Source organism: Podarcis muralis, chromosome 3, assembly GCF_964188315.1.
Source record: "Podarcis muralis chromosome 3, rPodMur119.hap1.1, whole genome shotgun sequence".
NCBI lineage: Eukaryota > Metazoa > Chordata > Lepidosauria > Squamata > Lacertidae > Podarcis > Podarcis muralis.
This window is the reverse complement of record NC_135657.1, coordinates 38,960,518-38,973,126: the sequence shown is the minus strand read 5'-3', so window position 1 is coordinate 38,973,126 and position 12,609 is coordinate 38,960,518. Positions and strand designations below refer to the sequence as shown.

General features: G+C 44.9%; 1 protein-coding gene across 4 annotated transcripts in view; it reads left to right on the top strand.

Annotated features, from left to right (window-relative positions):
- The window catches only part of VEGFA (vascular endothelial growth factor A), a 30,281-nt gene extending 18,280 nt beyond the window's left edge, over window positions 1-12,001 (top strand). The window contains exons 4-8 of one of the 4 annotated variants that reach the window (XM_028724343.2): window positions 117-193; window positions 1,498-1,536; window positions 4,616-4,687; window positions 5,882-6,013; window positions 8,099-12,001. In XM_028724343.2, coding sequence (XP_028580176.1) covers window positions 117-193; window positions 1,498-1,536; window positions 4,616-4,687; window positions 5,882-6,013; window positions 8,099-8,120 — 342 coding nt within the window. In that variant the 3' untranslated portion in view covers window positions 8,121-12,001. The remainder of the gene's footprint in view (window positions 1-116; window positions 194-1,497; window positions 1,537-4,615; window positions 4,688-5,881; window positions 6,014-8,098) is intronic. The other 3 variants (XM_028724348.2, XM_028724347.2, XM_077925669.1) reach the window with 3 other exon arrangements.
- The last annotated feature ends 608 nt before the right edge of the window (window positions 12,002-12,609 follow it).

Genomic DNA, 12,609 nt, shown 5'->3' with positions numbered 1-12,609 from the left:
GAGGTGATCTTAATTTTGTTTTGCCATAGTGCTGTTTGCCTCTTTGTTTTGAGAGGTTGTGATTGGTGAATGAGACTCAGCCTCTACCTTCTTTCTTTCCCCTCCTTTCATTTCAGATCCTGAGAATTAAACACTTTCAAGGCCAGCACTTAAGCCGGATGAGCTTCCAGCAGCACAGAGAATGTGAATGCAGGTGAGAGTGGATACCTTCTTGGAGTTGAACTGACTGCTTTACAGTTGCATCTTAAAAAAAGAAAAGACAAAAAAGGTCCACAGCCTTGGTATAGAGGGGCCTCTGTTTGTGATTGCTTGAAGGAGAATATTTCAATAGAGGTATTATGTTCTTAATATAATAGTTGTAGGTTGTTTGCCACCAATTAGGTATGTTCACAGGATGGTGCAGACTGAAGCCGTGAATGCATAGTGCTCGCGAAGTTGGGGCAGGGGCACCTAGTTAAACGCCCACCTCCAACTTCTGTTGCCGCATGGGCTTCCCTTTAGATCTTCACTCAACTGGTTGTAAACACCTGGAAAGGGTTTATAGGTACGTTCAATCAAACATGGTTAGAAACTTCCCACAACCAGGAACCCTACTAAGCTTTGTCTCCCACTTGTGGGGAGGTTTCTAAGTGCGTTCAATGGAGCACACTTGCGAAACCCTCTTCAGAAGCTTCCATTAAGGTCAGAAGCAGCTCTCTGTGACCTCTGAAGCACGGGCCTAAGGAGGCCTGCCAGGCCGGCCCTCTGAATGGTCATTTCTAGCTAACCCCACCCACCTCCCAGCCATGTGATGGCATTGGACAATTATGTTGACCTTCCTTGCCATTTCCCACAGTCTTCCTAAGGCTGCATTTTACGTATTTTGCATTCATTTTTGCATATTTTTGAACTATTTTATATACAACAGTATATAAAAGTATGTAAGATATGTTTTGAAACCAGCCCTACCCCCTTCTGTCTCTGCTCCTGCCCACTGTTGTATTGCAGCCCCCGGAAGAAGGATAGCCAGGTGAGGATCAGGCCCTTGGGCAGAAAGTGGCCCCCCACTCCCAGTCTAAAGGGAAGCCCGTGTGCCTAGGGAAGCTGGGGGGAAGGAGCTTGTATGCTCACCCCTGCCTCCATCTCTTGCTTTTGAGCATCACATGTTCAGGCAAAATACCTGCACACAGCATGAGACTCCATTAGATGCCAATAGCTAGCTGTGAAACATCTTAGCATCATGGCCAGGAATTATTTTGCATCTGGCTGCGATAATTTATTTAAAATGTTTGTTAATGGCCCTTGATTGAGAGATTCCAGGATGGCTTACAGAAGTGTGAATAAAAACAATTTCGCACACAACATATAACACAAACAAAATGCTGAAAGATAGAAAAGGCACCCTTGTAATCATTTTTTTGGGGAGAGTTGGTTTAACATGGTGAAAGGGTGGGTGTGATACCTGTGTATATATTCTTGGTTCCCTCCTGATATCTCTTCTCTTGTCTTTCCACACAGAGAGAGACCAAAGAAAGAAGTGAAACCTAGACAAGAAAAGTAAGTAACTTGGCTTAAGTTCTTTTTTCTCTTTTGGTGTTGGTAATTTCCCTCCCTCCCTCCCTCCTTTCCTTCCAATCACGGGAAACAATAACTGATTTAACAAACAAACAAAATTGCCATCATAAGGGCTGCACCCTGAATCCATTCTTTGTAGGCAGATAACACATACACACACCTAGCTTTGATGACTGTTGCTTCTTTCCTGCCTGATAACATACTGAAACGGCTTACTCATAGAAATTTGTAAAGAATAGCAAGGACAAAATTGGTAAAGAACAATCATGAAGCAACAGAATCTCCCCCTCCCTCCTTCCCTTTGGGAATGGATTCTAGGTTAAAGTTTCCTTCCATGAGCAGTTGTTGTTGTGGACACTGGAAATCATTGCCTCTCTCTTGCTGCTTGGGTGAAAACTTGCTGACTTATTCATAGCCGCTTGCATAGATTCCTAACACCAAGGCTATGCATGTGAGCTTTGCTGTCTCTCTCAGAGAAGGGGAGTTCTGCCAGCTATAGGGGGAAAAGCTGAAAGTAGAAACCTGTTCAGGGTATGGGCGGTGAGGTGACCTACATGTGAATGAACTTCGCATATTGATCACAATGGGTAGAATAAAATAAAGTGAATCTTCTTGACATGTGAACCTTCTTGACATTGGATGGGCATTCTTGACATTGTGGGAAAGGGACTAGCTGATGTTATAACGTGAACGGCGATCTGCTTTCAGCTTTGTGTGGACTAATGCGGCAGTGTTGATCGGGGAAAAAAATCCCTCTCTACCCATCTCCCAGTCCATACCGAACAAGGGCAAATGTAATGTTTTCTCCTCCCACTCCTGGATTAAAAATAATAATTACACATGCATTATGAGGGCATGAGTAGGACAGTGGACAGTCTCTGATTTGGTATGGCAGCTAGGCAGAAACAGAGAGAGAAAGGAGAAAGGAAGAAAGAGACTCTTAATGGCCAGCTATGTTGCCATTACCATGGTCTAACCTTCTCCTTGGGATTCGTTTCATGGAACCATCAAGAGGGGAGAGCCCAGCAAAGCACTTTCAGCTTGGCTTGTTCTTTCTGGAATATCTTGTTCAATGGAGTGGCTGAAAGAGATCAGGGTGTGCTGCTGCGATGGAGAGAAAATGCTCGTGTAGCCAAAGTCCTCTCACCTTCTGCTGAAACTTCCACTCCTCACCTTTGGCTGAACTTCAGGTGGCTTGCTTCACTTTGCAAATTTCGCAGAACATGGGGCACTCTGCTTTGAGTTAAGCTGAAATTCCTCCTGCGCTCGATGCTGTTGGTTTTGCTTTCCTCCTGGGGAATGTGTCCTTCACGAAGTCAAGCATTGTGGAAAGGTTTTCCTCAAGCAGGCACCACTCCCTCTGTCTTGTTTGTAGCTCTAGCTGCGATCTGGGGGTGCTTACTCTGCCTGTAGTAAGGAAAAGAGAAACTGGTGCCAACCAACAGGCTTGAACAAGTCCCGGGAAAGATGCAGCCAGTTACCCCCACAGCCCGCCTCTTCTTCCCATCCCATTGATGTGGACTTGCCTGTGGGAGGGAAGGAGGTAGAACTTGGGAGCGAGACGTAGGAACCCTCTCAAAATGCTCTTGCTTCTTTCTGTGTGCACCTCTCTCCCTTGATCTGCTGCTAACACAGGGAATCAGGGTTCCCCAGACATCCACCTGGGTCTTGGGGTTGGAGCTGAGCATTCCTGCTGATCTCTATCAATTCACATTATCAACATACATTTGGAAGGGCTGTAACTCAGCAGTGAAGCATAAGCTTTGTACCCAAAGGGTTTGAAGTTCAGTCTTGGGCATCTCCAGGTAGGGTTGGGAAACATGACTGCCTGAAACCCTGGAGAGCCATTGCTAGTCAGCATAATAAATGCTGGCTTGCTATAAGGCAGCTTCCCATATTGGAATAAGACTTCAGTTCCCATATTAGCAGGTTATCAGTCTCATCTTAGCTGCAGGAAGGTGGCTCCAAATTCTCTGGCAGGACTGGGCCATAACCCAAAGAGCACTAGCTAGGTTGAGGCTACTTCACCATCTCATCATTTAGAAATAGGCTGTTTGGCAGGTCTTTGTTCCCAGCAGTGCTTGAGAGGCAAGAGAAGTTCAGCAGCCGGTTCTTTGGGTTAGGACTCCTCTTCTTGCATCGTTGTTCACCTGCCAGCATCAGTTATGGCTTCAGTCTTTGTGGATGACCCCAGCAGCAAAGCGATAGCAGAACTGGCTGCTTTGCTGTCAGTTGCAACATGACAGTCATAGCTGTGGAACAGCATGCTGGGTTCAAATGGACCCAGAGTTCATGGTCTCCAGAGTAAGGCCAAAGGGACTGAGGTTGAGATTTTAGTCAGCAGTTCCATTTGCTGCCTGCCTACTTTTGAGCACCACTTATGGCTGAGTTCAACTAAATAGTTGTGCTAGTGGGAGCCAACACAAGAAGTCCAGCTAGTGCAGTGGGGCTTCCTTCCTTCTGTGCCCCCCAAATCAGGGGCAAAGATGGGTGGTCTCCTTAGTGCTACTTTGAATTCCACCCTTATAATTTTACTGGAGTTCTTCAAACTGGATTTCTGAGGTCAGAAGTTCTGTGTGTCAGAATGATCCAGACATATGCGGGGCAAGGCGCAAATGCTTTATCAAGGATGCCTGCCTGCACTGTCTCTTACCAGCTGATGGTGAACAGTGCATTTCATTTGGGCACAGGCGGCTTCCAGACCTCTTTCAGCAAGCCCCGCCTCCATGTGGGGAGAAGTAGCTCCTCCCATCTCTTGGGCCAGTGGCAGGGTTGCATGCTGAGACATTGTTGGGTCCTGCCATGGTTCAGCTCCGTAGCCCTGACAGAGGTTGTGCTGGTGGTGTGAAGGGGGCTAGAGTAAGAGGTGGCAAAAAAGAAACCTTGAGCCAAAGGCTTTCCAGCCTTCTCTTCTTCCTGGGCTTCCTGTTCGCCCAAGCCCACAGGGCAGTTCCTTCCCCATTTCCTGTCCTCCCTCCCTGTTTTCCTTCCCGCTTCTTCTCTTCCTCCTTCCTTCTCTTTTCTTTCTTTCTGCTTTTTTTTTGTTTTGTTTTTCTTCCAGAAAATCAAAGCGAGGAAAGGGGAAGGGTCAAAAGAGAAAGCGCAAGAGAGGCCGGTATAAACCACAAAACTTGTACGTTTGCATCATGTGCTTGTAGACTCTGCCCCTTCCCCATTTCTTCCCATCACCCCTCAAATCAAAACACCTGCTTGCAATACACCTAATTACAACAAAGAGACAATTCCCCACCCACTTCTCCAAATCACTCCTTCGTGGAGAGCTGGGGTGGCCTCACTGGTGGTGGTAGCGTAGCAGCTTTGGCACGTCTGACGCAGAGGCATAAAAGGAGGAGCGATTCTTCTTCTTCTTGGGATTACTCTTTCTTTTCCGAAGGCACAACAACATGAAGGGACAGGCAGGCTTATTTGCTTCACTGTTGCTGCACCCTGCAATTCCCCCTGTGTGATTTCCCATCTCCTCGCTTCCCTTAATTTCAGCTTTCCCTTTAAGGCTGTCATTGTTAATGAGGCTGGCAACAAGGGCTTGGTGCTTGCCATTCATGCATGTTTATGTCTGTGTGTGTGATCTGATGGTAACACTAACCAGTGAGGAGCTAGAGGACTCTGGGAAACGTATGAGGAGCTCTCTCTCTCTCTCTCTCTCTCTCTCTCTCTCTCTCTCTCTCTTCTGGATATTGGTGGTTCCTCTTTTACTCTCTCTCTCTTCAATTCACAGAATCCTGCATTGCTAATAATCTGGTGGCAGTTCTGGAGCAGGAAAGGGATTTGAAAAGGAGCTATTTTGATTCAATCCCTAAGGGGATTATTATTATTATTATTATTATTATTATTATTATTATTATTATTATTACTATTATTAAGGCCCCCACGCACAAAGCAGCTGAATCTAGGAGACTGTCTCCTCTCCTCTCCACCTTTTGGTATAGCTGTTGCCCCAGTTGACATTAGCAAGACTTTCTTTGTAGAAGGAGCTGCCACTGGGTATTTAACATGTTTTCACTCTTGTTTTGGGGACCTCTGTTAACATGAGGAGGCTCTCGCCATTTTTACCTTGGCCAATTGGACTAATGCAGGATTTGTGAATTGTGCAGCTGCAGAGAGCCGGTTTCTTTCTCTTTAAGCTGTTGCAAGTAAGTGTTGGAACACCTTTGGGACTGTCTGCCAGCCAGCAGTGTTCTGAATGAGCAGTGCTGAGCGAGTGGGGGTTGGGGGCAGGGGTTGCTTCAATGTTTAGGGTGTTGCATGTGTAAATTTCTTCCCGCTAAAGCGCTGTAGCTTAGACCTCTTTCCTTTTGCCTTTTTGCAGTCACTGTGAACCTTGCTCAGAAAGGAGAAAGCACTTGTTCAAACAAGATCCCCAGACCTGTAAATGTTCCTGCAAATTCACAGACTCACGTTGCAAGTCGAGGCAGCTTGAGTTAAACGAGCGCACTTGCAGGTTTGTGTCCTGAAGAATGAAAGAGAGAGAAAATACCCACAAACATATGGGCGCGCACACACACACACACACACACACACACACACACACACACACACGTGCGTGCAGCTCACACAAACACACCAACAAGTTGAGAAAGAGCAAGAGAGAGAAAGTTTGCTTCCTGCTGGCTTCTGTTGCCAATGCTCTATGATCCCTCCTTTCCCCTGCTTGACATGGATAGGGAAAAGGACGAGTCTCATGTCACAAGCTTCCTGTGTTATGGTAGGGCTGGGCTGGAATGACGACAAGACAGGGAGAACGTGCTCCTTGGCTAGCAAGATGGCTCATTTCATGCTGCTGGAAACCAGGGGAAAGGGCTCAGTACCTTTGATGCAAGTGCTTGTATAATAGGATATAGGCTATTGGATCATAATAGAAGTCCCCTTTGCTCCAGACACAGGGCTGTAAGGAGAACTGGAGTGTAACTAGACAAGCTCTTTAAAATCTTTATTAAGGCTTGCAGCGGTAGTCCACCTTAGGACTGAGTCCTTCCATCTGTGGTGTAATTGGAAGAGTGACTTGCATGGACTAGAATAGGCAGAGAAGCAATGCCACAAGCCAATGATATGCACCACCTCAAAGTCTGACTGAGTGCATACAAGATGTCATCATCTCTGTATCCACTTTGTAACCACAAATACCACCCAACCCTTCACAGAGATCCCAGAGCTTCCTGCCACCAAGAGGTTTCATACATCCTGTTTTCACGTTTGGGAAATGAGCATTTCTGCCTCGAGAGAAAGGGTGCCCTGCAGCCAAGGCTAGAAGGGCAGGAGTCCATTTAGTTCTCTGAGAATAGCACATGTGGTTCTTCAGTAGCTTTGTCCATTTGGTGCCCTGCAGATGTTTTGGACTTGCTGGGACTCTGTAGAGTTGCAGCTTTAGTCAGAAACATCTGGAAGACACTAGATTGGTGAAGACTGACCTACAGTATCCGCAGTCGACCATGTGTGCCTGCAGATGTTGAGCTGGATACCGTTGGGCTTTTTGATATGATTGGCCAGGAAGCTCCATTCTCTGTTAGTGGAGGAGTTTGAGACACACTGCTCTCTATGCAGGGGAATTTTGTGAGGGGTTGTAACCTGAGTGTGGATGCCTTTTGCTGCAGAAAGAAGGGAGCCAGCTCTTCTTGGGTTACAGTTCACCCTGCAGAAGTAGTCCCTGGAGAGAAACCAGGCATCTTCTTGCCCTTGACCTTTATAGTTTTTCCTCAAACTTTCCAAAGAGCAGCTTTGGAAAACCATCCTTGCTAGAAGCTTAAGGCTCAGAAGGTTTCTCAAAGGAGGAGGAAAAATGCTCTAGGATTTGGAAATTATTCACCCCATGGTTAGGTTCTCCCCTGTGCCAGGGTGAAATGCTGGTTTTCAGAGTGTCTTGTCAGTGCATCGGGTGGGAGGAGAGGCTGTACTCATTGGGGCTGGCAACCTCATATCTGTGTGAGTGTGGAAAGCTGCTTCAGATGAACTTTCATTCCTACTGGTTATGAAATCTGGACCTTAAAAGGGCACAGCAAATTCATCTTCTTCCTGCTTCTGCCACAAACTGTTGCTGCTGTGTTCAGGCACTAACCACTGTCTCTTGGCAAAGAGTGGAATGACAAACAATATATATTTTTTGTTTCCCTTTTGCCTGCGTGAGACACTCATGGCTTTGTTTGCCTGCACCTCCACATAAAAAAACAAAACAAAAAACAATATAGATTGGGAGGGGATAATTTGTGTGTGTGTGAGTTGCGACGTGCAAGGAGGTATGACAGTTTGGAGAGGAAAGTAGTTTTCTGTCATTATTTGGGAGCAGGGATCACATGGAAATGCAGTGGTGTTGTTTTTTTCCAAAAAAATTGCTCTTTAAGACAAATCTCAAGTCACCCACTTCACCTGCTTTGTATGGATTTATGTGGGGGAACAATGGGACTGGCTGTTCTTTTAGTAGCTCTGTAGTTCTCCTCTTCCCCTACCACTGCCTTCATCACCTCAGAGAATCCCACCCCTAAGTTACCTCAGTTAACCATAACCTCTTCTCCCTGCCCATTCTCTTCAACAGATGTGAAAAACCGAGACGGTGAGCAGCAGAGAAGAAAAGGAGTGGGGGAAGAGAGCCTTGGTTTCTGGAGCCTGATATCTCGCCTGGTCAAAAAACACTAATCCAAATGAACACTAAAATGAAGGATCAGTAGAGCACAGCACTTTTGAGTACGGACGATGGACTCCGGAAGGAACATTCCCCGAGGACCCTCACAAGATTCACCTTTTGGTTTTGAACTGGTTTTCTATAGAGACTTTCCTTCTCATGCTGCTAAATAATAGAGCCAGGGAGACTGGAGTGGTATGTTTTGGGACTCCCGTTTCACATGAATAAAAATATATATGTTTGTAAATATAGATATACATATATATTCTGAGTTTTAAGAAAGAAAAAAAAACATTGCTAACATTATTGGTGTCTTCACTGGATATATTCAACTGCTGTGGACACAAGTGGGCTACTTGGGGCGTAAGAAAGAAACGATGACTGGACTTCAGCCAAAAGCGCTCAGTGTAATCTTCATACTCTTGCTGACTCTGTTAAGCATGCTGCTCCACCAAGCTCAGTTCCCCAGGCCCTGTCTTGTATGGAGAGACATTGGCACCAGAGAGGAGGTGGCAGGGGATTCCAAAGTTGGGGCCTTGGAATATTATGGGTCAAAAGGTCAAGGAAGTGACTCTAGCCACTAGGTCTGAGGATTCGGTCAACTTCCCTCTCCCTCCTCTCCAAAACGATCTGCCCCAACTTGTCTTGCAACCTGCCTGCTTTGATGGGACACTGGTGTATGTTGTCGAATTGACTTTGCTGCAGGAACTTTGCCCTGGATCTATGTTCTGGCCTTAACGGTGCTTGTCAGTGGCTGGTGCTTGTCAACTTGAGCAGGCGTTGCTGGGATCTACAATCTTGCAACCTCTCTTTGCTACTTAAATCAAGGATATGGGGGCTTGGCAGTACACGGAAGCAAGTATATATAGCCAGGCAGTTGAGCAGTGCTGTCTGCCATCCTTATGCACAGAGCTGCCATTGAAGATGCTTATGGAACATCTCTGGAAAGGGATATTAATCTGAAGTATATATGTACAATAGATTGGGGCGGGGGGTGAGTGTGTGTCTGTGTGGGGAGTATATGCACACAAATATACAGGTTCAAAATTGGAAAGTGGCATTTACAGCCTGTTGGGCAGTATCCGATGAGAGATTACTTCTCGTTTTGTGAATTCATTAATATTCTCAATCTGTTGTAACATGAATGTGCCAAGACATCTTGTGCTATGCTGGAGTTTTGTAACTTTATTTCTTTCCACCATCATGCTGGTGGCATAATGTTGCCTATCCTACCAATACACGGTCTTGTTTATTTGAAAACGTGTTCCGTTGCAACAGAAACTTATTTAACAAGAGACTTATGAAGTATTCGCCACCAAACGTTGGATAATTCATAATGAGTTTATTTGCCTGAAGTAAACTCTCATCTGGACTTTGGGGGTGCCCATCTTAAATTTTCCTTCCCCCTCCCCCAATAACCTTGAGCAATGTGCCATGTAGAATCTTGAATTTTCAGTGTTGAATTGTTCAGAAAACACTTGTCTGACTTGGCTTGATGTGACAAAGAAAGCCTCAAATTGACCCCATTCATCATGCTTCTGCACTACAAGGTTCGGAACATTCTTATGTGGAACCTGATTAAAGTTGGTAGCACCCTAGAGTGGCTAATATATTCAGGCTCTCTAGATGTTGGCAGAATCGTTTAACTCCCTTTAGCACAGCTTTCCCAACTTGGTGCTTTCCAGTGGTTACTGTTGTTTTTACTACAACTAAGTTTTTTTGGGATTACAACTAACTCAGCTAGGTTGGGGAAGGCTGTTGAATTAAAGGTGTGTGTGTGTGTGTGTGTGTGTGTGTGTGTGTTTGTAAAATCAGGCTCAGTCAACAGCCACTATAAACATGCATTGCCTGCGATGTGCGGGACCATGTGTGCACAAACCTTGGGAAAGTAGAAAAAAACTTTCCAACTCTTAAAACTGGCAAGAGTTCCATTGTAACACTGGTATGGGGACTGCATTACAACACAGAAGCTTGGGCTAGTCACCTAGATATAATGCAAAAATTTTGAGTAACGGATGCCTAAGTGCTCTTGTGAGATCAGGCTATAATGCTCAGTGCCTTTGCAAGATAAAACACTATAAACACCAAAGCACACCAAACCACTAGGTATTAAGTAAACATTCTGATCTGGAAAGGAGGTGGCAGCAATGTACTTTAAATATCTGAAGTTTGTTGACTTGCCCAAATGCACCCTGGCCTTAGCCAGCAAATGGGTGCTGATGATAATAGGGCCATATTGATGACTTGGCAAGCGCAACATGGGTACAATCCACTGGTAGCCTTTCCTCCCCTCATTCATTAGTTCTAGATGAAATTTACTTGGTGGGTGAGTGGAACTGGTGCTCCTGCACTTGGATTGATCCTGGAAGGGCAGTGCTTCCGTTCCCCCCTTCCCCCCCAGTTGGATTGGACCCAGCACCTGTGACGTTGTGGGCAGCTTCTGCTCCCTTCTAAGCAGGTGTATGTGGTGCAGACTCTTTGAGATTTGAAGCAGCATTGTTGCCTTTGAAAACCTATTCCTATTTAATTTATGTAAAATACATTGGCGTTCAGTGTGTGTGTATGTGTGCGCGCGCGCACCTGAGTGATGCTGCATGCATGGACCTGTGGCTGCCTGGCTGCTCAAAAGGTAGTAAGGCCAGCTCTGATTGGCTTGGTGAGTGGGCGGAATGAATCCAAACTTCTTCCCTTGCATTGGGGTAGCTGTAGGTTCTGGATTCTCCACACCCCCCCCAAAGAGATTCAGCACTTAGCGCTGGCTATCCATTTCGCATTGCGGACCTGTTTCCTAATTCAGTGGGGATGGCTGTGAATGCAAAGGTCTAGAACCATGTGCCCATCGTGTGTGTGTGTGTGTGTGTGTGTGTGTGTGTGTGTGGAAGCTTGCTTCCAATTGCCTTCACTGGAGTGGGGTGTACGCCTGGTGCTCAGTTTCAGAAGTTTGGGTTTTTAAAAAATAAAAGTTACATTTGGTCTGTGTGAGAATGCTGCCAAATGCCTGTCTGTTTCCAGGCAAGCAAAAAATCAACTTGTTGCAAGTTTGATGATTAACCACTATGAAATTCCCTTCTACCCAATAGCAAGTGTGGTGCATGTGTGAGTGTGCGTGCGTGTGCGTGCGTGCAGGGGTGTGTGTGTGCTTGTGCGTGCACACACACGCACACAGCTGAAATGTATATATTCATGCTGTGCAAGGTGACAAACATTGTTCTATATACTTGTTTAATATCCCTTTTTAAAAATTAGAAATTAAAAATAATAATTTAAACTAGGTATTTTTCAGTATTCTTTGTTAATATTTAATTTTACTATTTATAAGCCGTACCTCTTTTTTTGTACTGTTATGTATAAATTTTTAACTCTTCTGCTCCATCCAATCTCTCCTCAGTTGTTGACAGAGTCAGTAGCATGATCAGTTATTTAATTAATATCTCTTAACACCCTCCCCCTACACATTCCTTTTGAGGCAAGGGTTATACATCTACATATTATATATATATTTGGTTATATGTATGTGTGTGTGTATATATATATATATATATGTTTATGTATATGTGTGATTCGGAATAAATAGACACTACGATTTTTATATATGTAACCCGCTCCTGCGCCCCAGAAATATAGAAAAATTTACTATCATTTTATTTATTGGTGCTACTGTTTATCTGTAATGTGGCAAGAAAAGAATACATTTGCCACACTGGCTAATCTCAAGATTCCATATGAAATATTTATTTTTAGACAAAAAAATAACAAATATATCTTTAAAAAAACCACCATCTATGGCTTTTTTTGTAATAAAGAATTTAATTCTCACTTGGTTTATTTTCCCAAACTTCTTTTGCATCTTTTTTTTCTGCTGGTGTTTTTGAACTGATTTTGCTAATCGGCTGTGGGGAGAGGGTCACGGGGGGAAGGGCTTGTATAGCTGTGAAAGTGCATTGTGAGAAAAAGCAATGTACAGAATCAACACCCTGGGCATGCCAGGACAATCCATACACTGTAGCCCAGTCAAAGGAAAATCGAGAATATATGTGAGGTTGGGAGGTAACAAGTAGCCAATTAATTAATGGTTAAATGAAAAATGCACATGAATGGCCAGGATCTCAACTGTCATAGGGGAGCAATAATTGTCTTATGTAGTGACCTAAGGCCACAAAACAGCCCTCTTTGATCTATGGGCAGAATACCAATACAGTGGTACCTCGGGTTACATACGCTTCAGGTTACATACGCTTCAGGTTACAGACTCCGCTAACCCAGAAATAGTACCTCGGGTTAAGAACTTTGCTTCAGGATAAGAACAGAAATCGGGCTCCGGCGGCACAGCAGCAGCAGGAGGCCCCATTAGCTAAAGTGGTGCTTCAGGTTAAGAACAGTTTCAGGTTAAGAACGGACCTCCGGAACGAATAATGTACTTAACC